At 39.1% G+C, this 27853-nt stretch overlaps 1 protein-coding gene across 3 annotated transcripts; it reads left to right on the top strand.

Annotated features, from left to right (window-relative positions):
• The first annotated feature begins 274 nt into the window (after positions 1-274).
• On the top strand, positions 275-27836 carry LOC122327447 (hemicentin-1-like). 3 transcript variants are annotated; one of them, XM_043222820.1, is made up of 6 exons: positions 24477-24568; positions 24795-25118; positions 25228-25524; positions 25616-25738; positions 26637-26704; positions 27265-27836. In XM_043222820.1, the coding sequence occupies exons 1-6, from the start codon at positions 24520-24522 to the stop codon at positions 27313-27315; spliced, it is 912 nt and encodes a 303-aa protein (XP_043078755.1). In that variant the 5' UTR covers positions 24477-24519; the 3' UTR covers positions 27316-27836. The 3 variants fall into 3 exon arrangements, with proteins under 3 accessions (XP_043078758.1, XP_043078755.1, XP_043078757.1); XM_043222823.1 differs by lacking the exons at positions 24477-24568; positions 24795-25118 and adding an exon at positions 275-524; XM_043222822.1 differs by lacking the exon at positions 25616-25738 and having other exon boundaries at positions 24484-24568.
• Positions 27837-27853: the final 17 nt, after the last annotated feature.

Here is a 27853-nt window from a genome sequence, read left to right on the forward strand (position 1 = left end):
TGAAGGGGTTAAATAAATTATAAACTACGGGAGTGAAAGAGCACATAGTTATTGTGTTGGGTCCTCACACCTGGAATTTAATTATGGCCCCAAGTTACTAAATTCACAGAATCAAGGTCTTTAAAGACTAAATTGGGTGGTAGATTGGTTCTGTGTGAAATATTTAAGTGAATCATCAAATCTGTGACTGTGTTCTTCAGGTGTGTTTGGTGTTCATGCATTGGAGTCAGTGTCGGTTCTGGAGGGAGATTCAGTCTCTCTAGACTCTGGTTTAACTGAAATAACAGATGAAGATCTGATTACGTGGAAGTTTGGAGCTGAAAACACTTTAATAGCTCAAATCTTTGTAATGGCCAACAGCATGACTGTATATGATCATGTTCTTGATGGAAGATTCAGAGACAGACTAAAACTGAACAAACAAACTGGATCTCTGATCATCTCTAACATCTCAACTCTACACACTGGAGAATATCAACTACAGACCAGCAGTGTGAGAAAGAGCTTCAGTGTCTCTGTCTACGGTGAGTTTAATATCTGTTTCACCTTTTTATTCACCTGTAAATAAAAGTAACTTGTTTTATAATTTTATTATTTAGAATTGTAACTTTAATATAGTATTTTTATTATGGAGAAATTCATTAAATAAAGCATTTTTAACTAAGCATAAGTTTCTTCGTTTCTACTTGTAATAATCTTTTATAAATGTAAAGATTGCTGTAATATAATAAAATTGTTCATTGGGACATTTCACTAAATAGGTAACATTTGCTTTTGCAACTTTTAAAAATGTTACTTTTTTCATGTTTTTTCAACAATGTATCTAACAACAAACATATTACAATGTTCACAATATATATTGATCAATCTCCGGCACCTTTGTTTCCTTTGTTTCATGCATTTTTCTCAGTCCAAAAATCAAGTGTGTTTTAAAAAACATTTTTTTTTTTAAATGTCAACTAATTATGTTGTCTTTCAATTACAAAAGTGTTTATACTACAGAAATGGTTGGTAAAATGTTTTATTAAATTACATTTGTTAGAGTAAACCTGGGAGCACTACTAAAATGTGTATTTTATCAAAAATATCATGAATTTTTTTCTTCTGAAAAAAGAAAATCATTGGTTGGATATAAAGTTAATAGTTTAATATTTCATGGCAAATTATTTAAACTATTTTTAGTGTTCTACATAGTTTGATTTTAATCATATATTCAAAATTTTGCAGTTAGCTAAACGTGAAGACACTTTGTTTAATAATAAAATGTATTTTAGAGGTTTTTTTTAATGCGTATTCATACATTTAATATTCTGGGGACAGAAACGTTACCCATTCTGTGGAATGTCTCTGCAATCCTTCCTGATCTAGTCTCCTCTTTTCAGCTCATCTTCCTGTTCCTGTCATCATCAGTAACTCTTCACAATGTTCTTCATCATCATCATCAAATTGTTCGTTGTTGTGTTCGGTGGTGAACGTGGGTCATGTGACTCTCTCCTGGTACAAAGGAAACAGTTTATTGTCCAGCATCAGTGTGTCTGATCTCAGCATCAGTCTCTCTCTACCTCTGGAGGTGGAACATCAGGAGAAAAACACCTACAGCTGTGTGATCAACAACCCCATCAGAAACCAGACCACACATCTGAACATCAGTCAGCTCTGTCAGACGTGTTCAGGTACAGGACTGATTTATTTACTGAATTAATTTGTTGATTTTACAAAGACGTAACTTTGGATGCTAGAAATGGTGATGTTCTGTTATCACTTAGTCATGTCTAAACTGCTTTGACTTTTTTCTGGTGTGGAGCACAATAGGAGGTATTTTAAGTTCACAGCAAAGACTAAAGCTAGTTTTTGAAAATCTCGAATCAATACCATTTGTTTCGTTAGATTTTCTTTTTTTTTTCCCTAGAACTTCACGTCAGTTGCTGTGCTACAGTTGAAGCTGTGATCCGATTGGTCGTCACTGCTCTGGTGGGCGTGGCCGCTGCAGCTGCTGCTGTTCTTCTCATCAACGACATCAGATCTTCAAGAGGATGAATGAGAACATATCAGATATAATAGATATTGTTATATATACTGGAGTTTTAAACATTATGTGTGGTCTAATTGTTTTATAGTGGTGAAATGAAGCTTTACTTACCAATGCTTTCCTCTGAACTTGGTTTCTGAATCTGGTGTACTGAGGTTCATTATTGCTTTAATATGCATTTTACATTAATTACTAATTATTTAAAAATTTTCATTCATTTATGTTGTGTGACTGTTTATAATTTATAATTTGTTTAATTGTATGTAGCAACCATGAAAATACAAATCTAATATTTGTCATACCAATAAGTCACCACAGAATTGACTGAATATTTACATACGTAACTTTATAATTTATGAATCATACACATGCCTATATCATAACTGCAGGGGTTTGAGCATACATTTGTATGTTTATTAAATATAAACACAATTAGAGCATAAAACAGTTTCAGAAATCAAAAAAAGTTAATTATTCTGCAAAATATTGCAACAGATGGTTTCAGTGCAAAAGTCCAGAATCACAGTAGTCTCAAGCAGAAAGAAGCTTTCAAAGAAGAAAAATATATGAATTTAATAAAATAAACAGCTTTGAAAATGTTTTTTTAATTATGTTTTATCTTTTGTTTAAAAAAATCACAAGAGTCCTTCAATATAGAAATATAAATAGGAGGGGAAACAAAACCCAGATTCCCTTAATCATCCATCATGAGAAAACAAATTAAAGATTATGTTTCTGATGTGCAGTAAGTGACTTTAATATGTGCCCATTTCTACCATGGCCAGTGTGTATTTGAGAAAAACATTTATTTAATAATGATATTTCCCCACATTTTAAATTCTCCAATGAAAAGTCAGGTTAGATTTTTGTGATTTCTTTTAATAAAAGATTTGGCCATCTCTGAATATAGAGATACACATACATAGAGACACAGCATATAAATACAGTTATAGCATTAAACAGTTCAGCTAAATAATTATGATTAAAATGCACCAATAATAAACCAATGTGCATAGTTTCAGTGCAATAGGATCAAAGCAGTACAACATTTTCAAACTAAAGTGTAATGTTTTAAGCCTGAAGCAAAACGTTAAAAAAAACTTAACTTCAAGAATCTGCAACAGCGGTTATTACAGTAGTTCACAACAGTGACCTTTTGACCTTGTTTTGATTCATTCATCTGCATCTGTGAGATGAACTCACAAATTCTTTTTCATCCATCAAAAAGAAAAAAGAAAGAAAAAGAATGAAAATTATTAATAAAACAATAGGTACAATGTCCTTGCACAACGTTTATCTTTCACGAGAATTAAAATAAAAAAAAAATAATAATAATAATAGCATGAATTAACAGAGGAGCTGCATACTGTTGCTCTTTTGTTACTTTGAATAAAAGCATGTACTGCAGGTTAATAAGATGCAAATATCAAATAATATGGCAATATTTTCTTGCACAAGCTGTTGTGATCCTTTCAGATCATGACACTTCACCTCTCTCGGTCTGTAAGAAAACAACAATTAACAGAAGATAAATAAAGAGAAATAAATCATCATATCTGTCATAATGAAACTGATTGAAATGTTTTTCTTATCGAGATGATTTTGATGAAGCCAGACATAGATCTTAATACACAATACATTTTTGCAATATCTTACCTCATGCGGAGACAGAAGCGCGCTCATTTTCTTAAATTCTGTTTTGAAAAATCATCACACACAATTAAACACTAATTTTGCCAAAAGAAAAGGTTTTCCTGTCACTACAGTATCTGTGTGTGATGCTTGCCTTTTGGTCCCCTGCGGTGACAGATCTTCAGACCAAATACAGCCAGCAGAAGAAGAACAACAACAACACCAACACATATTCCTGCTACAGCACCTGGAGACAGACCTGAATCTGGAACAGATGGAGACAGACCGTCATTGATCAATCAATCAAATCAAATCAAATCACGTTTATTTGTCACATACACAGACATACGTAGTACGACGTGTAGCGAGATGCCTCGCCATCATCCCATCCACATACAGATACAAGATGGGGGTAGACATGACGGGATGACAGAAATAAAGAAGTACAGCATTACATGAGGAGAGGTGAGGCGAGAAAAAAAAGCCAACCCAGACTGTGCTCCTAAGGGAACACAGTGTGGTAACGGGAAAAAAACACCTCAGCAATAGAAGCACATAGTTTAGACAATTGGACAACATGTAAGACAAGGTAAGTCTGGGTTTGTTGGGGATCCTCCACTGGTGAGCAGCCATCCTTCTCCGGCAGCCGTCCGGGCGGCGCTCGATCCAGACCCGTCTGCCAGGCAGGCGGAAAGGTGGGGGTGAGGAGTGTGAGAGCGTCTTCACTGCCGTGATCTACCGGAGGAGTTGTTTTTTCCAGCAGTGGCCTTGGCCGAGGCCAGTGCATGGTACAGGGAGTCAAAACCAGATAGGAATGGAATTTGTTTAGGCTTGGTGCGAGTAGTCATAGACAATTTACCCGAACTACTCTATTGTCCATCCTGGTCCATTTTCCGAAACAGAGCCTCGAGCTTCCCCACGATGTTATCCAAAGTGCGGTTCACAACCACAGTCTGAGTCCCGACAGCTCTGCCCACCGCTTCAATTAATCCAGGCAGCATTGTGGGGCTGTGGACAGCTGCCCTCATTCTCTCAATTTGCCGATAAACCAGGGCTATGCCCAATCCGATCAGCAATAGCCCCGTAATCAAAGTTCCGAAAAGAAAGATATCTTCAATATCCTCCACGGAAAGAGGCTCCAAGCACACGAGACGCCACTTCTCCCACGCGTCCATCGAATACCCGGCCGCCATCGTCCCGGCAGGACAGTGGGGTTCCCCCGGACCCACGCTTCTCTTCGAGAAGATGGTGTCAATTGCGTTGAGAGACCAGTTGATCAAATCCATGTTTTAGCTGGAGAGCAGGGCAGAGAGAGTCTCTCAAGTGGAGAAAAGTAGACACAAGACGAGACTAAGAAGCACAAGCAGGCAAGGTCACGGGTAGGGAGAGGGAGGAAAAACACGTCCTACTCCGAGGACGGGCAGAGAAGAAGAGGATTGAGTGATCTGAAGTGTGTTTATACCATATTCATTGAATATATATAATACTTTACTGGTCCAGTGTGTAGTTCTCAATGACATATTTATCTATTAACATATAGAGATTATTAAATAATATAGATGGTTTGAAGAGCTCACATCACAAGGATCAAACCAGTTCATTCATAACAGGATGAGATAAAACCAGCTTCCAGAAGATGTCAGATGTGTCTCTAAGTAGTTCCTTATAAATCCAGATTGAAAACGCATCTTTTATCTGTGCATCCCTGGTTTCTGAACTGTACTGTTTATTTAAGCCCCTTGTCCTTTTATGCCCCTTATTTATATTAATGTAAAATTTTTAGTGATATCTTGATTTCTTCATTTTTTTAATATATATATATATATATATATATATATATATATATATATATATATATATATATATAAAAAGAAACATCACCAGAGTGATCATGTACAATTAAGACTGCAAAATACAAATTAAATTGGTTAAATTTCAAATAATTGCATTAAATGACTCACCAATGACAGTCAGATTCAATTCTTTTATGGTTTTGCCATGGATAGTTTTTTTCTTTTGTTGTGTTCTGTTACACTCTCTTCCGTTCAAGCTTTCAGTTTTGCCAGAGGTGTCTGTTCTAAAGATCCGTGCTTCATATCGTCCAGCGTGTTCAGGGCCGATGTTCATGATGGTCAGAGATCCATTCTTGTTCTCCTTCAGTCTGTCTCTGAATATCCCGCCTTCACCATCATATAAACAGCTCTTACTATTGATATGAGCTATGAGAACATCATTGAAGTACCACCACACAATGTCATGTTCTTGTTTGGTCACACCGAAGTTTAGAGTGAAAGGACGTCCCTCAGTCGCTGTCTCTTCAGCTGTATCAACGAACACACAGATAAGTTTATGAAAGCAATGACCAATCAGAGTCATTCAGATGAGTCACCAGTGCTTTGTTGAGCTCACTGACTGAACTCAGCTTTTTTGCTAATTCTCATCATAAACAAAAAAATGCATATCTTCGCCTTAGAATTATAAGTTTCTATGTGCATTCTGAGCAGTTCTGAAATTCATTCCATAGACTTGTGTAAGTCGAACCCTTTTTGTTTTCTAAAAAAAAAAAAGTACACAAATGTACACAGCTCATAAACATCACATAATGTAAATGAGATATAAACAATAATAAAAACAAATGTCAGACCGAACCTTATAATCCTAAGGAGACAATATGTGTGATTTAAGATTTATTCATCATACAGTTAAGACAGCTCCACTAATTTTAATGCGAGTGTTTTGTGCATAAACTTCCACTAGACTGAAGTCATTAATGATGTTCTTTGATCATTTACGTTCTTAGCTCGTTTTCTGTAGCTGCTTTTTGAAAGACTTTTTGAAGTAAATGTAAATGTTATGATTAGTAACTTGCAAAGCTTTTAAACTGTTATCACACTAAATACAATTTCAGTCATATTAGACACGTGTAATGACATGTAATGACAAATTCTTAACATACAGGACAAAGATAACAAACAGGTTTGGAGATCACTGTTCAAAGTGTACAAAATAAAAATTCAATTGGTTAAATTTCAAATAATTTCATTAAATGACTCACCAATGACAGTCAGATTCAATTCTTTTATGGTTTCGCCATGGTTAGTTTTTTTCTTTTGTTGTGTTCTGTCACACTCTGTTCTGTTTAAGCTTTCAGTTTTGCCAGAGGTGTCCGTTCTATAGATCCGTGCTTCATATCGTCCAGCGTGTTCAGGGCCGATGTTCCTGATGGTCAGAGATCCAGTCTTCTTGTTCTCATTCAGTCTGTCTCTGAATATCCCACCTTCACCATCATATAAACAGCTCTTACTATTGATAAGAGCTATGAGAACATCATTGAAGTACCACCACACAATGTCATGTTCTCGTTTGGTCACACCGAAGTTTAGAGTGAAAAGACGTCCCTCAGTCGCTGTCTCTTCAGCTGTATCAACGAACACACCTGCAGACACAAATAGACAGTTATTACACCGAAGGGTAGGGTTTTTTTTGGGATCGTACACAATTCACAAGTTTATGAAAGCAATGACCAATCAAAGTCATTCAGATGAGTCACCACTACTTTGTGCACAGTACAAATCTCTGGAACAACATTGTGATTAACCGATCAGATTTGAAGTGTTATAGTTTTTTGTGAAGTTTATAGGCTTACAGTCAGTCTTTGGTGCTTGTACATCAGTGTTATTGTCATGCTCCGGTCAAGGAAGTAAACAGAGTCGCTGTAATAGAAAAGGGGTTCTTTAATGAACACCAAAAAGGTGGCGTACAGCCTCAAACTTTAACAAAAGATCACAGGAACGTCCAAGTTCTTTCCTTTATCTGGATATTACTCTCCAAGGGAATTCCAACGAGACGAACAGACAGACTGACGGGAAGACGGCCGGAGTACTGTGTTTGTAACCTCAAGGATCGCCATTGTGTAAGTGGTGAGTGTGGTTTATGAAGGGTGGTTGTTGAGTGGTTGCAGGTGTTGCTGATTAGTACTCGGGTGATTGGGATTGTGTCCATGTGGTGAATTCGGTGGAAGTGATGACGTGACATTACCCCCCCCTCGACGAGCGTCTCCTGACGCTTGGGTTCGACGGCGAGGGCGACCACGCCTCCTGGGAGCAGGACGGTCTGGATGGGCCCGATGGAATTCATCCAGGAGAGAGGGGTCTAGGATGTCGTCTCTGTAGATCCAGGCTCTCTCTTCAGGGCCATAGTCCTCCCAGTCTATCAGGTACTGGAGCTGGCCGCCCCGGCGTCGGGAGTCAAGAATCTCCTTGACCCAATAGATGGATTCGGAGTTCTCGACCTCAGGGGGAGGGGGGGTTCCGGGTGCTCTGTGGAGGGAGGAAGGAGAGGGTCAGTATAGGGTTTGAGTAGGGAAACATGAAAAGAAGAGGATATTCGATATTTGGCAGGGAGGCGAAGTTGGTACGTGACTTTGTTTATTTGTCGATCAATGGTGAATGGACCTATATACCGGGGACTCAGCTTCTTGCAGGGCAGTTGGAGGCGTATGTCCCTGGTGGATAACCAGACCCGATCCCCGGGTCGATAGGCTGGGGTATTTGATCTTCGGGTGTCGGCCTGGTGCTGATGTCTCCGAACTGCCTGCTGGAGATGGACGTGAGCTGAGTCCCATACCCTCTCGCTCTCTCGGAACCAGTAATCTACCGCTGGGACTTCAGCTTGGTCACCGGTCCAAGGGAACAGAGGTGGTTGTAAGCCTAGGACACACTGAAATGTAGTTAGGCCTGTGGTGTTCTGACGGAGGGAATTCTGTGCATATTCGGCCCAGGGCAGATACTGGCTCCAGCTATCTTGGTGTTGGTGGCAGTAGGCCCGGAGATATCGACCGATTTCTTGGATCTTCCGCTCCGTTTGTCCGTTGGTCTGCGGGTGGTAGCCAGAGGAGAGGCTGACTGAGGTACCGAGGAGGCGGAAGAAACTTCTCCAGACACGGGATGTGAACTGGGGCCCCCGATCAGAGACGATGTCTTCGGGTAGCCCGAAGTGGCGGAACACGTTGTGGAAGAGTGCCTCTGCTGTCTCCATGGCCGAGGGTATTCCACATAGGGGAATTAGTTTGCAGGATTTTGAGAACCGGTCTACCACCACCAGGATTGCGGTATACCCTTTGGAGGGTGATAGATCGGTGGCAAAGTCTATGCCTAGATGGGACCACGGCCGACGTGGGATTGGCAGTGGCACTAGCTTCCCTTCAGGTAGGCGTCGAGGAGTGGAGGAGATAGCACAGACTGCACAACCCTTGATGTAACGGTCGACATCCCCGGCCATGTTTGGCCACCAGTAGCGTTTACGGAGGAGCGAGAGGGTTCGGTAGCTACCTGGATGCCCAGATCCCGGAGAGGTGTGTACTGAGTCCAGAAGGTTCATGCGTAACGCAGATGGGACGTATAGTTTTCCGCCGGGAGGTCCAGAAGGAAAACTATACGTTCAGTGGCAGTGGCTTCTCGGATCTGGTCGTCTAGGATGGGAGCTAAGAATGCGGAGGCTGGTAGGATGGCTTCGGCATCTTCCGGAATGGGGTCTGGCTGGTGAATGCGAGATAGAGCGTCGGCCTTGATGTTCTTATGACCGGGTCGGTAGGATATCCGGAAGTCGAAGCGGGTGAAGAATAAAGGCCCATCTCGCTTGTCGCAGGTTGAGACGTTTGGCGTTCTTCAGATATTGTAGATTCTTGTGGTCAGTTATGACCAGGAACGGATGTTTAGCTCCCTCCAGCCAATGACGCCATTCTTCCAGGGCGAGTTTGATAGCAAGCAGTTCTTGATCTCCTACATCATAGTTCTGCTCCGCCGGGGACAGTTTTCTGGAGAAGTAGGCACAAGGATAGAGTACAGGAGGTTCACCCGTCCGTTGGGATAGGATGGCGCCGACCCCCAAAGTCGCCACGTCTACCTCCACCACGAACGGCTGGTTCGGGTCTGGATGGGATAGGGTCGGAGCGGAGCAGAATGCGGACTTCAGATGAGAGAAAGCGGTCTCAGCCTGCGGGTTCCACCGGAGGACTCTGGGCTGGTAACGGAGTAGAGAAGTGAGTGGGGCAGAAATTTGGCTGTATTGGTGGATGAAACGACGGTAGAAGTTGGCAAATCCCAGGAATTTTTGGAGTTGTTTCACGGAGGTAGGTGTGGGCCAGTGGTGTACTGAACCCACCTTCTTTGGGTCCATGCGAACCCCTGAGGGTGAGATGATGTAGCCAAGGAAGTGAATTGTAGTTTTGTGGAACTCGCATTTATCAGCCTTTAGGTAGAGGTGGTGATGGCGAAGGCGTTGTAGGACCTGTTGGACATGATGTTGATGATCGGATAGGTTGTGCGAGTATATGAGAATGTCGTCGATATATATAATGACAAACCGGTTGAGCATGTCCCGGAAAATCTCATTCATGAAGTTTTGGAAGATGGAAGGGGAGTTGGAGAGTCCATACGGCATTACCCGGTATTCATAGTGGCCAGCCGGTGTGACAAAGGCGGTTTTCCATTCATCCCCCCTTCGTATGCGAATCAGATTGTAAGCGCTCCTCAAGTCTAGTTTGTTGAAGATTTGCGCCTCGCGGAGCTCTTCTAGGGCAGCTGGTACTAGGGGTAACGGATAGACAAACTTTATTGTGTGTTCATTGAGCTTACGGTAGTCAATACAGGGTCTCAATCGTCCGTCCTTCTTGGCCACAAAAAAGAAGCTGGATGCTGCAGGTGATTTGGAAGGACGGATGAACCCCTGATGCAATGCCTCCTTAATGTACTCCTCCATGGCCTCTCTCTCTGGGACCGAGAGGGGATAGATTCTGCCCTTGGGCAGTTGGGCTCCAGGTAGCAGGTCGATGGCACAATCCCATGGGCAGTGAGGAGGAAGATGAGTGGCGGCGGTTTTGCTGAACACATCGGCATAAGGGTGATATTCGGCTGGGATGGGAGTGACGGGTTGACGGTCAGGGCTTTCAATGGTGGTGGACTGGCACAGCAAGGGTCGAGGGAGATGGGGCCTTGATGACGGAGGCTAGGCATGCTCTGTGACATCTTTGGCTCCATTGAACGACTTCGCCTGTCCTCCAGCGGATGATAGGCTGATGAAGTTCGAGCCAGGGTCGTCCCAGAACCACATCGACCGTTGCCTCCTCCAAGACCAGAAGCGTGATGGTTTCCGAGTGGAGGCTGCCGATCTGGAGGGTTAGTAGTGGAGTTTTGTGGCGCACCATACCGTTGGTGAGTGGTTTCCCCTGTATGGTAGTGATCTTGTACACTGTCTGGTTTCGAGGACGAGGGATGTGGAGCCTGGCCAGACTGTGGGAAGAGATGAAATTTCCAGCAGCTCCCGAATCCACCAGGACATTCACTGGGAAGAGTTGGTTCTCATATTGTAGTTTAGCATGTATATGTGGTATGGGAGAGACAGAGGGTAAAAGGGTGGTACTCACCGTCGGTGGTGGCCGAATGGGACAGGTGCGGAGGGAGTGAGCCGCAGCACCACAGTAGAGACAAAGTCCCTCTCTGAGTCGGCGGGACCGTTCCTGACAGGTAAGACGATAATTGTCCGAATCATGCGTTCGGGCGGTGGCGTTGCAACAGAGGCAGTAGGTGATTCCGGAGTGGGGAGACAGGCGGAGAGATGTTGAGCCACGTTAGTTGCCTTGCGGAGAAATACTTCCAGCCCGACATTATCCTCGCATATCGCCATCTGCTGGCGAATAGCGGGGTTGAGTCCTAGGCGAAACACAGAGAGGAGGGCGGTGTCGTTCCACCCGCTGCAGATGTGTCTACCTGCCGGAGTTGGAGGAGTTCGTCATGGACGGTGATGCTCGTGGCCGGTTGGCCGAATACCTCTCGGAAGTGTCCAACAAAATTATCGAGGGAGCTCACTCGGGGACTGTTCGCCATCCAAAGAGCCTCCGCCCATTGCAATGCTCGACCAGTCAGGAGGGAGATGATAAAGGCGACTTTGCCCTTTTCCGTGGTGAAGAGGTGCGGGTGCATTTCCAGGTATAAGAACCATTGTAACAAGAAGCCCACGCATGAAGCGGATTCCCCGGTGAACGTGGCTGGGCGTGCTATCGGGCTAGTCGGTCGAGTTGACGCGGCGATGGAATCATGCAGCGCCTGAATGATGGCGTGAAGGGATTCCAGAGGGGAGATCTCCGGGGCTTCCATCTCCTCTTCCCTTCTCCTCTTTCTCTAAGGGGCGATCCCTCTGTCACGCTCCGCTCAAGGAAGTAAACAGAGTCGCTGTAATAGAAAAGGGGTTCTTTAATGAACAACAAAAAGGTGGCGTACAGCCTCAAACTTTAACGAAAGATCACAGGAACGTCAAAGTTCTTTCCTTTATCTGGATATTACTCTCCAGGGGAATTCCAACGAGACGAGCAGACAGACTGATGGGAAGACGGCCGGAGTACTGTGTTTGTAACCTCAAGGATCGCCATTGTGTAAGTGGTGAGTGTGGTTTATGAAGGGTGGTTGTTGAGTGGTTGCAGGTGTTGCTGATTAGTACTCGGGTGATTGGGATTGTGTCCATGTGGTGAATTCGGTGGAAGGTGGAAGTGATGACGTGACAGTTATTCATCTACCATTGTGACTTTAGGAGTTACTCTTGGGCATGGTTAGGTTTAGATGTAATGGTGTACAAAAGAACACGTTTATGTGTCTTAGTTTCTGGAAGTTTATGCATCAGCTAATCAGCGCTTCAGACTGAGCTTTGGCACATTTGCTGTGCTTGTCACATCACAACAATGCGGTGTTCTTAACCACACGCATATTTTAGGTTTAAGACATTTAAATACAAATACATACTAGCAACAATACTTTTAGAGCTAGTAAAATACACAGAGCTGTCTATGGGAACCACAGTCCTTCAATCATATTTAATATGCTGATGTGTTTTATTCATATCAGATACAAAGTTCACTCTAGTCTTCACCGGCCACTTAGCATCATGTATTTCAGGGGAAAATTAATACATTTCCATGCTGTATATCTGATTGACAAGTCTCTGAACTGCAGCACAGACAAACATGGCGGCAACCATCTCATGTTACAGATCACAATCAAGATCATTTATGAAGGTGTTTAAACAGCAAAAACCCACTCATTTACACATATTTGTGAATCGGATTATCTGATTGTTCATGACATAATAAGAAAAATGAAACAAAATTGATCCATCTGTCATACAGCGTTATTGTGGTCGGGGTATGTCATGTGACAAGCATGACGAATCACCATGGAAACAGTAAGGAGAAAAGTTCTAAAATTAAGACAGGGGCCAAGATGGCACCGTTTCCGAGCAAACGTACCTCGCTCTTAATCTCGAGATTTGTATGCGATAAATTGAGGAAAACTACTTTCTCTTTTCATGTCAGTAATTTTTTTAGGAACTAATACTGACTTTCTTTGAACAACAAGGTTATGGCTACCATTCAATCTCCCTTCGCAAAATGTGGAGTCTTTTGAAAAAGCCACATCTATGGAGACAACAGTAAGCAATTAGCTTTGCGTCGTGAAAGAGATATCCTCAATGACCTTGTTGTTATCTAAAGAAACTATTCGCTGATATCAAAGGGTTGACCATTTTTTATCATGAGATTAGAATTTCTCAGCTTCTGTTTATACATACAACCCTGTTTCTAGAAAACACAAATACGGTTGCAAAAGTTGTTGAAATCATTAACACCTTCTGAGAGGCTTCTGGTTTAAAATTAAATATTCATAAACGTGGAATTCTTTGTCTGTTTGATAACCTTTAAACCTCTGTGAATAATATATCTATTACAAATAATGTGAAATATTTCTGCACCCATATTTCCAAGAAAATCTCTCTTAGGCAAGAAATATTTTTTCTTCCTAAAATTGAAAAAGCTAAACTAAAGCTAAACAGTTGGCTGCTAAGAGATTTATCTTTTTATTGGTGGAGTTCTCATTTATATATCTTTTTCATTATTACCTCATGACAATATATATAGTGTATCAGTTCACTCGATTTTATTTGGTTATTTATCCACACAATATTTATCAAAGGTGGGAGGGTCTTGTAATTTTTCCTGTTCTAAACTCCCCATAAAACGTTCCATATTCCATGAATAGGCACTTTTGGCATGGAAATAAATTTTCCCCACACAAGTACAGCTAAGGAATAACAAGAGCATTTTAGTAAAATGAAAAAGGTATTAATTACATTTGCGATATACTAGATCCACAAGGGAATGAGTATTCTTACTGTGACTTCATGTTTAAATATTACAATTTTCCTGTTGTTCATAAGCAATTTCTTACAATTGTTAAAGCTTTACCAAATGGTCTTGTTCATTTAATGAAATGTCATTTATTCTTTGAAGTGATTGTAAATAGGGAGGCCAATTGCTTGGTGGACGATTAGTGTATTTATGACCCAAAGTGTTGTAATAACATAAAAAATGTGTTTCAGTCACTTGTTGTATTGCAAATTTATAAAAAGGTTAAACACAGCGATAGAGCCGCTCACCTGAATCCAGACTGAAACTTCAAGCTCAACAAAGACCTGACTTCGTTCCAGACTGAATCTTTCAGTACAACCAAGAGTGGGTGAGTGTAACTCTATCCATTACAGACCAGTACATGTACACCTCTGCACCGTCAGAGAAGAGTTAACAGACAGCTGTAGGGTTTGGTTAACTAGGTTATCCTCCAAAAAATAATTTTTAGGGAAGATTAGCATTACGTGCTAATATCGGTTATCCTCTGTTTTTACGGCAGGGAAGTTTAGTATTGCGTGCTAATATTCGTTATCCTGTTTTAGGCAGGGAAGAATTTGTTATCCTCTGAAACAACAGAGAAGATTTGCATTAGGTGCTAATATTTGTGTTGTCCTCTATTTTGTTAGAGAAGGTTAACCATAGTTGATCTGTGTTAACAAGTGTACCCTCTGTTAATCAGAGACATTTAGTGTTTTATTTGTGTAAGTAACAAAAAAATCTTAAATTTATAAAAGATTAAACACAGCTTACACAGCGTTTGTCTTTCAGTTACTGAACATCTGGCAGGTTTTCCCAAGTTAAGTGTGATTACTAATCAAAAGGTACAACTGTGCCTTTTGTTTATAGCACCTATGCATTTAAATGACACTAGGATGCTAAATAGATCACGGATCTGGAAATTTCCTGTTCTGGGATAAGGTCACTAGTTGTATGCAGAAGAAAGATGAAACTGTAAGTAAGTACACTGAAAGGTTTTTGTCAATCAGCTGCAGCATATAGTGGAATATCTGACACTCCAGAGAAGGTATTGAATCATAAAGGACCACTCGTTTGCACATGGGTTGATGGCCTTTTATCAGAGGACAGAAAAGGCTTGCGTTTTCTAGGTCTAACAAAACTCTCAGAACTAACCTAAACACACTAGCTACATGGGAAAGAGACTCTGATGTTAAAGCCAGAGTAAGGATTGCAGCAGCATCCTTTAAGGTCAACACCGAGAACAGGCAGAAAGCTAATTGTCCTAAGAGGGAGGGCAATTGCCATTACTGTGGGAAATCTGGACACTGGATGAAAGAGTGCAGGAAAACCAAAAAGACAGGAGAAATTAACAGCTTTACCCAGCACCTACTCAGTCTGCTAACTACTCTGAAGCAGCCCCTCCCCACTTTACCCAAGTGTAGGGAGCAGTTTGCTCAGGTGTTAGCTGTTAGGGCTGTGAGTGCTTAATTTAAAGTGTCTCCTTCCATTGAGAGAGTGCTAGTTAAGTACACTCACAGCCTTCAAAGTTATGCTACAACACACTCCAATTACACCCATCCTCTATGTTATGATGTTTGCTATGACTGATGTTTCATTGGAGGATGAAGATGTTTTTACAATAATGGTTTACAAATCACCAACAGGGAGAGACTAGGACACATAGACCATATATAAATAAAAATGATTGATTGATTTAATGTAATTCAGATTGTTAATAGGGCTAATTATTTTACTAACAAATTGCTTATAAATTTACAAGTGTTAAAATTCATAGATTTAGTTAATGTATATACACATTACAGATAATGTACAAAGTTTTCAACAATTTACAATCTGCAGAATTCTTGTATTCTAAAGCTGTTCAATATAAGAGAATGTCAGTACAATTTAAGAGCACAGTATATGTTCAAAAAACAAGGGTTAGAACTAATTTAAAAAGGTGTGTATCTGTCGAAGGGGATCATTTGTGGAACAAATGTGATAAGGAATTAATTTAATACACTTTGGTAATTTGAGAAAATATTGAAAAAAAAATGGTATACATAACTATATGACTAGTATTAATAATAGTGATGGTATTGATTAAATAGTTTTGAGCTGTTTATTTTGTGTCGCTGTGTAAAGGGTAGGCATAATAAGCAAGGCTTCTGCCTTTATTTACTTGGTCATTTAAAATAGTTAGTGATTTTTTAAATAAAATGATCAAAATGAAATGACTACGACAAAACATTGCACACAAAACTATTAAAAGACGCTCTTTAGCTTATCATGTTGCATTTGGTTGGCAAATAACAGTCAAATGTACAATTTTACCTTTTTTTCCATTTTAAACAACGATTACAAAACTACACATGCATATATGAAGCTTTAGTTACAAATAAGTTCACAAGCGTTTTAAAGAAACTGCGTCACTTTCGTCCGCCATTTGGTCTAAAACAGGAAGTACTCAAGAAACAAAAGTTCTGTCTATTATGTGGATTAATACGAGCAGAATAATTGTATTCATGTATCATAGTAATAAACAGAGCTGAATAAAATGTAATATTTTAAGTAAATGAGCATGTTGAATATTTTTTTTTAATCGCAGAAACCGTAAAGTGTTAAAAAATAGCCTCCAGAAAAAAAGTTCTTACCCTTAGCATGAAAAGCAAACAGAAAGAGCAAAATCCAGCTTCCCTTCATTTTAACGGCTCTTCCTCTGATAAACTGAACCCGAGATATCGTTTCGCATAGTTCTTTCTCTCTGCTGTAATGGAGTCTGTGGTTTCTTTTCCTGTCTCAGTGGGCAAAACCCCGCCCTCAGTGCACCGTTTGACTTTACTAGGTAATTTTCTGGACATTTAGATATTGAATAAAATATATTTTGAATGATAAACTTTTATACATGTTGTATTGTGAGCTCATATTTTAATACATTATTTATTGAGAGTACATATTTATATATATATATATATATATATATATATATATATATATATATATATATATATATATATATATATATATATATATATATATATATATATATATATATATATATATATATATATATATACATATATATATATATATATATATATATATATTATATATATATATATATATATATATATATATACATATTTATATATATATATATATATATATATATATATATATATATATATATATATATATATATATATATATTATATATATATATATACACATATATATATATATATATATATATATATATATATATATATATATATATATATATATATACATACATATATATATATATATATATATATATATATATATATATATATATATATATATATATATATATATATATATATATATATATATATATATATATATATATATATATATATATATATATATATATATATATATATATATATATATATATATATATATATATATATATATATATATATATATATATATATATATATATATATATATATATGTGTGTGTGTGTGTGTGTATGTATGTGTAATGAAGGGTCATAGATGGTTGGATCCATGTGCGACAGGGTTTAATCGTAGTCAAACAGGCAAGGTCAAACAGGAGCAAACAGAGCAATAAGGGAGATCCAGAAGACAAAACGATAACAGGCAATAGGTCAGCAGGCAGGCAGAGAACAATCACAGAAATGAACACGGTCAAGGTCGGCAACAGATAATCAAAACAAGAGTAAATGCTCGGAATTGCTGTATAGACAAATAAGACTTTGCAACGAGTGATCGTGGGGAAGTTCATTATAAAGGCTGAGTGAATGGGAAACACCTGGTGGCTCTAATCAGCCCAAGGCACGGGGTTGTGGGAAATTGAGTCCATGGCGATCAGTATTCCGGTGAGAGCTCCCTCCGGTGGTGGTCGGAGAGAGCCACAGAGGTGCCATTCGTGACAGAAACCCCACCCCCCCCGCGAGTGGCTCCAGGAGGCGAGGAGTGATTCGACGCCGAGGATTCCACAGGGTCTGGGGGCAGGTTTGTCGGGATGGTCATGGTGAAAGGTGGCAGTGCGGGGTCCAGAATGTCTCGGGCAGGTATCCAAGACCTCTCCTCGGGTCCATAGCCCTACCAGTCAATGAGGTACTGTAATTCCCTGCCTCGGCGTCGTGAATCCAGGATTTCTCGAACCTGGTAGGCCTCCTCGCCGTCGATGATTAAGGGAGGGGCGTCGTTGGCAGCGACCTCATCCTGGTCCCTCTCTCCTCCCGGGCCACGGCGGGTTTGAGCAACGATGCGACGTGGAAAGTAGAAGTAATCTCAAACTGGCGGTAATTAGCAGGGAGATCAAGACAGTAAGAAACTGGAGTGATTTGTGAAATGATTTTGAAGGGACCTGCACGTAATGCCTTGGACTTAATTTCCTGCAGGTTAGCGAAGGCGGAGGTCTCGGGTTGATAGCCAAACCCAGTCACCAGGAGAGTACTCCGGTGCATCGGCGGACGTGAATTTTCCCTGAGTAAGTCAAATTTGCCTGAGCTTGGAACCTTCCGACTGCTCCTCTGAGATGGGCGTGAGCGGAGTTCCAGACCTCTTCACTCCTTTGTAGCCACGAGTTGACTGCAGGTAGTGCAGAGGTTGAGAGACCCAGACCAGGAAATAATGGAGGTTGAAAGCACCAGTGCGCATTGAAAGGGAGTTAACCCGGTGGATTGATTGTATATATATATATATATATATGCTTTACAAATATGATGAATAGTTGTACAAACACACTTGATATTAACATGTAAACGATTGTAGGATTATGTCATGTTAAAGTCGTGTTCAGGAAGTCTTTTCATGTAACGTTATGTCAGTTTTATGTAGGCAGATAAACTAAACCACGTGAAACAGATGATATCGGACAAACAGAACTGAAACCACAGGACTTAAATACACAATGTAAATGCTTAATAACACAGGACACAGGTGAAGACGCTAAGACAATTAACTAAAGTCGGTCACACAGAACACATGGCACAGGACAAAAACAACAACACAAAAGAGTCCACGTGTGACATTACTCCCCCCTCCCAGAAGGTGTGTCCTCACACCAAAAAAACAAAACAAAAACGGAACCTAAGGAGGAGGTTCCGGTGGAGGACTGGCCCCCAGGAGGGGGCAGGCAGAAGGAGTCCAGAGCGGTGCAGACGGAGGGAGGAGCCAGGAAGGAGACAGGAGGAGTCAGGAGCAGGAGGCCCAGAGCCCAGCCAAGATGATCCACGGTGGGGCCGAACGACGGCAGCAGAGCAGGTGGTGGAGGAGACTGAGGCGGAGGCAGAGAGCCGAAGAGCCAGGGTGACATCGAGGCACTGGAGGACCTAGGCAATGCCGCAGGACGTGGCGGAGCCAGAGCAACAGAGGACTGAGGTGCAGCCGGAGGGAAGGAGGAGCCTGACAGAACCGGAGGGATGGAGGGACAAGGCGAAGCCAGAGGAGAGGAATCCCGAGGCGAAGGATGGTCGACGACAGACCAATGCAGAGCCGGAGGGACGGTGGAACCTTGTGGAGCTGGTGGCCTGATGGAACACTGTGGAGAGGAGGGAGCTAGGAGCTTAGGGGGAGCCGACAGGTCTACAGACCGAGGTGAAGTCCAGGACTCGGAGGCTGGACGATGAGGCAAGGGATCCTCCACCCACGGTGGCAATGGTGACCGGCAGACCTGTGGCGAGCATCAGATGGTGAGCTGAGCATGAGTGCAGGGGCTGCTGGGATCTATCGACGGCGGATGGTAAGGGTGGGAGGGTAGTTTAACTTGCATTGTAGACTCTGGCAAAGGAGGGAGCGCTCGAGGCACGGGCACTGGAGGGAGCTTTTGGGAAACAGTCTCTAGAGGAAACTCTTCAGGATGGCTCACACACCTGCTCTCACGCAGTCGGCTCGGGTCCGGTGTCGCTCCATGGCTTTGTCGCTTTCTTCAGCGATGGCTCCGTGGTCATGCCAGACTCTGTAATTGCGCCATCGGTGGGCACAGGCTGGGGCTCTGCGACGTGGTGAAATGATGGGCTGGGCTCTGGATCCTGAGTGCGGCTGGTGTCATCGTCCATGGGCTGAACAGTCATTTGAGAGTTGAACCACACCAGCACCCACTTGATATAAGCGGCGATGCTCTCTCGAGGACCGTTCTTGGACAGCTTAGCTTGAATGGAGGTGTTTAGTCCGCGGAAGTAAATTCCACACATAAAGCTGTCCAGTTAACGGGAGTCGTTAGAGAGGAGGAAGAAAGTCTCTGTATATTCCTCGAGAGAGCAATCCCCCTGCTCCAGCAGGAGGATGAGGACATTAGGGTCGACGAACGGGGTAAACATTATGACAAAAATAAAAAACAAAAAAGGAAAATGCGCCACTACACTTTTGTATGGTCTGAGCTTCTGTCAGGGTGTGGTTTAGCATGAAGGAGCACTTGACGAGAATATAAAATAAACGAGACACATATACAGAATAAGTACCTCGGGCAGGTAGGCAGACAGGCAGATGAACTAAACCACGTGAAACATAGACAAGATCGGACAAACAGAACTGAAACCACAGGACTTAAATACACAACGTAAATACTTAATAAATGAGACACAGGTGAAGACGCTAAGACAATTAACTAAAGTAGGTCGCACAGAACACATGGCACACGACAAAAACAACAACACAAAGGAGTTCACTTGTGACACTTGTAGGCACATAAAAATTTTAAGTAAAAAACTAAAAACAACCACTGGAAGGCTGTGTTAGAAGGATTCATAAAACTTTAGAAAACAGTTGGCTTTATTTGTTAAGCACTGCAGTATGTCTTCTATTTTTTGGTCAGATTGAATGTTACTTTTGACTGATGGAGCAATTACAATAAATGTTTGAAAATGCAATTTGTTTTGACTATATAGTCTTAATTGTATTAAATAAACTATATAAAACAAGTAACAATAAGTTATTGAAAATAAAGTTTATGTATTAAACAAGCATAAATCACAGTTCATCAATTATCATGAAATGTATTTAATTCATTTACATTAACTGAACATGAAGGGGTGAAGCTTAAACAAATGTTAATTTTTGCATCAAATGTATGTGTTTAATTGGATGGAAAATTGACATCCAATTGAATTACATAAATTTTAACTTCTGGGGTTAAATATTTTTTTGAGTGTATGTTAGACCCTATTCCATCTAAACTATTAAAAGATTTGCTTCCAGAAGTCATAATCATATTTTGACCATTATTAATTCATCATTGTCATTAGGATATGTTCCCAAAACATTCAAACTGGCTGTAGTTAAGCCTCTTATTAAGAAACCACATCTTGATCCCAAAGACTTATTAAATTACAGACCAATCTCTAATCTCCCTTTTCTGTCAAAGATACTAGAAAAGGTAGTATCCTTACAACTAAATTCATTTTTAGAAAAAAAATGGTATCTGCGAGGATTTAGTACTGAGTACTCAGTACATAGTACTGAGACTGCTCTCATTAGAGTTACTAATGACCTGCTTCTATCATCGGATCATGGTTTTATCTCGTTATTAGTGCTATTAGATCTTAGTTGTAAGGATACTACCTTTTCTAGCATTCGATACTATCGATCACAACATTCTCTTGGATAGACTAGAAAACTATGTTGGCATTAGAGGAAGCGCCTTAGCATGGTTCAAATCATATCTATCAGACCGCTATCAGTTTGTAGCACTAAATGAAGAGGTATCATATCGCTCACAAGTGAAATATGGAGTCTTAAGGCTCAGTGCTAGGACCTTTACTTTTCAACCTATACATGTTACCTCTGGGAGATATTATCAGGAGTCATGGTGTTAGCTTTCACTGCTATGCTGATGATACTCAGCTCTATATTTCAGCGCAGCCTGGTGATACACACCAAATTGAGAATCTGACAGAATGCATAGTCGATATAAAAAACTGGATGAGGAGTAACTTCTAAATGCTAAATTCTGAAAAAACGGAGGGGCTAATAATTGGGCCTAAAAAACCCACATGTAATAATCTAGAACACAGTCTAACACTTGACGGCTGCTCTGTTAATTCTTCATCATCAGTTAGGAACCTAGGTGTGCTGTTTGACAGCAATCTTTCCTTTGAAGACCATGTTTCCAGCATCTGTAAAACTGCTTTTCCATCTTAAAATTATATCTAAATTACGGCCTATGCTTTCAACGTCTAATGCAGAAATATTAATTCATGCGTTTATGACCTCAAGGTTAGATTATTGTAATGCTTTATTGGGTGGTTGTCCTGCATGCTTGATAAAGAAACTTCAGCTAGTCCAAAACGCAGCAGCCAGAGTCCTTACTAGAACTAGGAAGTATGTTCTGTCAACACTGCACTGGCTCCCTATCAAACATCAGATAGATTTTAAAATCTTATTAATGCCTAGCCTACACATATAGCACCAACACACAACTTTTATTATTCAAATCCGTTAAAAGGATTTTTAGGCTGCATTACTTAGATTCGCTGGAACCGGGAACACTCCTCATAAAACACGATGTACTTGTGACATTGTAAAAAGAATGGCATCTACGCTAATATTAGTCTTGTTTCTTTCTTAATCTGTTTCACAGTTTGTATCCAGACTAGATGGTGGATCAGCACCCAGAGATTATGTTCATCAGAGACCAGAACAACTAGATGCGCTCTGTGGACAGATCACCAGATCCTATCGTTGAATTGATTACAGAGACCGTCTCTGCATTTAATAACAAATTGTTCACTCTCATCATTAATCATCCCTATCATTGTGTTCTTGTACTTTATACTGTTCAGTGCTTTGATGCAACTTTTGTTGTTAAAAGCGCTATATAAATAAAAATGATTGATTGATTGATTGATTAATTGACTTTGTAAATTTGAGAAAATGTTTAAATGATGGTAGACATAACCCTATGACTCGGTATTAATAATAGTGATGGTATTGATTAAATATTGTTTGAGCTATGCTTATTTTGTGTCGCTAATAAATTAACTATGTGTCAAGGGTAGGCATAATAAGCAAAGCTTCTGCCTACACCTTTTGTTTATTTACTTGGTCATTTATTTGTGGAAAGTTGTTGGTGATTTTTGAAATAAAATTATCAAAATGACATGAATACGACAAAACATTGCACACAAAACTATTAAAAGATGCTCTTTAGCTTATGTTGCATTTGGTTGCCAAATAACAGTCAAATGTAAAATTTTACCTTTTTTTTTCATTTTAAACAACGATTACAAAACTACACATGCATATATGAAGCTTTAGTTACAAATAAGTGTTCACAAGCGTTTTAAAGAAACTGCGTCACTTTCGTCTGCCATTTGGTCTAAAACAGGAAGTACTCAAAAAAACAAAAGTTCTGTCTATTATGTGGATTAATACGAGCAGAATAATTGTATTCATGTATCATAGTAATAAACAGAGCTGAATAAAATGTAATATTTTAAGTAAATGAGCATGTTGAATTTTTTTTTTTTAATCGCAGAAAACGTAAAGTGTTAAAAAATAGCCTCCAGAAAAAAAGTTCTTACCCTTAGCATGAAAAGCAAACAGAAAGAGCAAAATCCAGCTTCCCTTCATTTTAACGGCTCTTCCTCTGATAAACTGAACCCGAGATATCGTTTCGCATAGTTCTTTCTCTCTGCTGTAATGGAGTCTGTGGTTTCTTTTCCTGTCTCAGTGGGCAAAACCCCGCCCTCAGTGCACCGTTTGACTTTACTAGGTAATTTTCTGGACATTTAGATATAACTTTTAAGACTTTAAGACTCAAAGACATTTCAATGAGTTTTCCTTGGCTTTTTAGCTACAGTTATTTTGTTTTATTCTTTATTTGTAGCCTATAAATAATATATTTGATTCTTGCAGACAGTCCTGAAGGCCTGTGGCCAAGGTCGTGCACAGGGGGGTGTCCCAGTCACCAGTACCAGTACACCATCTGATCACTTATGAGTACTTTGCTGATGACTTATAAGAGAAAGTTTGTACAGGATGTATGTAGGACAAGTATGACTTTTCAGAAAAGGTGCCTGAACATGTTGAAAGCTCCATGTTTGGTGCACTTGAAATAGAATTTTCATCAAGTAGAGGATTAATAAAGAATAAGTTATTTGAATCATGATGCAGTTACATTTTTAAGTGGCTACTTAAAATTGTAAAAAAAACAAGAACGAGAATCTAGATTTAGACAGATGAAGAGTTACGATGCTGGAAATTTAGCTTTAATCACCAGAATAAATTGCATTTTAAAATAAATACAAATACAAATTTATGAAAAAAAAGTTATTTGTTAAATAGCAGTGATTTCTTGACAATTAAAAGTGTTACATAATGTAAATCAGTATATTATTTTAAGCATTTTTGTTGACAGTGGAACAGAAAACTGATAGGAGACATAACAGGACAATTTAAAAGGATCTTTTAAACGTGGACATAAAAGTAATTCACAACAATGTATGTACATGTATACAAATAAGTATTACTTAAAAAAATATACTAGATACAGAATGCGTCCTGCCTAGGCCCTATGATGAGTATACTATAGCTTTAATAAGTGTGATCTCAGCTAAAGCGTAGCAGCAGAGGGGTGGTCTGTTCCTCTTTGGGTGGCTTTAAATGCACTAGTTCTTCTATTTCTACACAGTCTGTTATCAGAAATCTAAAATAAAATGCTTCATGTTATTGTTTTGATCCACTTGTGTTTGTGGAGTTCAGCCGGTAAGTTATGTTTTACAAGTGTTTCTAATTTAATTCTTAATTTTAGTATTTTATTTTTATTGTAGCATTTTATTGTCATTTTCATGGAACTCAACTTTATATTTCCTCTGCTGCTCTTCTGTTTAATTTTAAATAAATTCTTATGTATCAAATACTATACGTTAATTAAGGCACCATTAAAATATTTACCTTTTAATCAGTGAAAAACATTTAAACTGTTCTTCAGGTGTGTTTGGTGTTCATGCATTGGAGTCAGTGTCGGTTCTGGAGGGAGATTCAGTCTCTCTAGACTCTGGTTTAACTAAAATAACAGATGAAGATCTTATTACGTGGAAGTTTGGAGCTGAAAACACTTTAATAGCTAAAATCGATGTAATGGTCGGCAGTGCTACTGTATATGATCATGTTCTTGATGAGAGATTTAGAGACAGACTGAAGGTGGATCATCAAACTGGATCTCTGACCATCACTAACATCTCAACTCTACACACTGGAGAATATCAACTAGAGACCAGCAGTGTGAGAAAGAGCTTCAGTGTCTCTGTCTACGGTGAGTTCAGAATGTCCTTTTCCAGCTCATTTAATTTCCCAATGTTAGAATCTCAAAGAGTGTAATCTTATATAACACGTAAAAAGAAATCTGATGCTTCTTTTTTCAGCTTGTCTTCCTGTTCCTGTCATCAGCAGTAACTCTTCAAACTGTTCTTCATCTTCATCATCTTCATCATCTTGTTCATTGTTGTGTTCGGCGGTGAACGTGAGTCATGTGACTCTCTCCTGGTACAAAGGAAACAGTTTATTGTCCAGCATCAGTGTGTCTGATCTCAGCATCAGTCTCTCTCTACCTCTGGAGGTGGAATATCAGGATAAAAACACCTACAGCTGTGTGATCAACAACCCCATCAGAAACCAGACCACACATCTGAACATCAGTCAGCTCTGTCAGCCATGTTCAGGTACAGCAGAACTGATACGAGTGATTATTTACTGACCTATTCTCTGTCATTTGTTGTACATCAGACTGATACATTCATTTAATCATTACAGACATACAGAAATCACCAGATATACAGTATATATATATTCTGATAGCACTGGTTTCTGCTGGATTTCTGTTGATTGTCGGGATCTTCTGCATCTACAGGAAATGCAGAAACACTGATCAAGATGGTACAAACTATTTTTATAACAAATAACTTATTTTCTGAAGAAGCCACAATATTATGTGTAGCTACTGGGTTTGGCAATTTTCTATATTCATGTATAGAAATATATATATATACATTTCACCATTGGTTTAATTTCGAAATTATCTGCAAAAATGTTTTTAATGATAGTCACATGACTTACATGACTTTAAACGTCTACATGAATTTCTTATTAACACTAAAAGACAAGTGAACATTAAACATATTTCTGTTAATTAACAGTTTTGAACAAGAATGTCATGTCAATTGCCGTGTATTTCATGTACATTTATGTACAACACAAACACACAAACAACCAAAAATGTCTAATGAATAAACTAAAATTTGGCTGATTACTGGGTGTTTTATTATAAAATACAGTCTAATTATAATCTAAATTAAAATCAAATGTGAGTTCACTGATAATTTTGTGGTGAAAGAATGCCCAAAAAAATTAATTTAACTACAATATGTCGACATATATCTTAAAAAGAATAGGGAAATATCTACTTGCTTGCGTACATGTTTGAAAGTAAACCAAATGCTTAATGACTTTTTTTTTAATGCTGTCTGAGTGAAATGTAAATATTGGGTATAACAAAATAAAAATTAAACGTAAAATAATTAAGTAGAAATTACTCCCCAAACTCTTAACTGGACATTTTACATAAAGTAGATTTTATTTAAATCCATACTTAAATTAGCAAAAACTGAAGTCAGTATTACATGTTTTTTTTTTCCTTTAGTGTTTCAATACTCTATTGTTTTCTTATTGTGATGTATATCCAGGTAAAAACAGCTTCTGGAACAAATATAGAAAGCTAATAATAGCATGTTGTACCAAAACTACTATATTAATTCTGTCCCTTTTGTGTAAACAGCTGAGACGGATGTAAAAGAGGTCACTTATGCCGAACCAGCGTTCTACAAAAGAAATGCACAGAAAACCGTAAGATCATTTATCGTTCATGTTTGTTGTGCATCTTAGCCGTCAGGTTTATAGTTTTGTGCTTGTAGTGATATATCATTTCTCTCTCACACACACACTAAAAACACACATAACACCATGTACATGTTTCCATAGTGCTCGAGATAGGCCACTGATGCAGGATTTCCTGTGTTAGCTGAAGATATCACTGTCCAACAACTTCAGAGCCTTATGTTCATAAAGGTTATTTACAAATGTATTCATTGTTAAAGCAACTGAGAAAAACTGAAAAAAAACAGCGTGTCTAAATTTAAAAACAAAGTGAAAGTCCACCAGCTTTATAGCAAGGCTGGATTTATTCAAAAACACAAAAAAGATCACATTCCATTATAAGATCATAACTTGTCAAAGTTACGTGTACGGATGATATCAAAATATTTGAAGCCGTCTGATTTGACCTAAAGTCTAATTAAATGTTCAGGTTTCGGGTGTTTTGATTTTTATTATTATCGTTATTGTTATTATCATCATCATCATCATCCACTTCTTTTTGTTTTGTTTTTTTGTTTCTTTTTAAACAGAATGTTAAAGAAGATGAAGTGGTGTATGCAGGTGTCGTCACTAGAAGATAATCAAACTTTAGTCAGTGTAAGGACCGGTGAGAATGACCACATGTAGATTAAACATTGTCGCTAAAAAGTACATTTTTATTTTCAGCTATTTCTGCTTTAACTTTGCCCTTTGCATTGCATTGAAGTGTTACATTAATAAAAAGTGTTACATTAATAAAAAGCTCTGCTAAAAATTGCATGTAGTATAAAATCTTGTTGTGTGAACCTAATATTAAAACTCTGCAAGCACCAAATGCACATAAAAATCAGCACTGCCGAGTATATAAAAATTGTACTTTATAAGTAATGCACTGTTTAAGAACACAACATGGCTTTGTGTGACCATCAGTTTAAAAGGCTGCACATTAATTATATAAATATACAGTCTGGCATGTTTTGAGTATCTAGAAGAGCTCATGATCCACTTAATAGTGCTTCACATAGACAAGTGCACTTGGTAATTATTAGATATAAATCTATCATCAACAAAACTTTTTGGTCTCCCTTTGGTTTTCTAGTAAAAGAAAAGTCTGATGGTTTAACAAAGCAATTAAATAAA

Source organism: Puntigrus tetrazona, chromosome 22 (assembly GCF_018831695.1).
Source record: "Puntigrus tetrazona isolate hp1 chromosome 22, ASM1883169v1, whole genome shotgun sequence".
In the NCBI taxonomy this organism is placed as follows: Eukaryota; Metazoa; Chordata; class Actinopteri; order Cypriniformes; family Cyprinidae; genus Puntigrus; species Puntigrus tetrazona.

Excerpts from the sequence above, each read along its gene's own strand:
- LOC122327447 (XM_043222820.1), top strand. The coding sequence starts at position 24,520 with ATGCTTCATGTTATTGTTTTGATCCACTTGTGTTTGTGGAGTTCAGCC. Across the intron at positions 25,739-26,636 it reads CAGAAACACTGATCAAGATG|CTGAGACGGATGTAAAAGAG; the intron begins GTACAAACTATT and ends TTGTGTAAACAG. Across the intron at positions 26,705-27,264 it reads AAAGAAATGCACAGAAAACC|AATGTTAAAGAAGATGAAGT; the intron begins GTAAGATCATTT and ends CTTTTTAAACAG.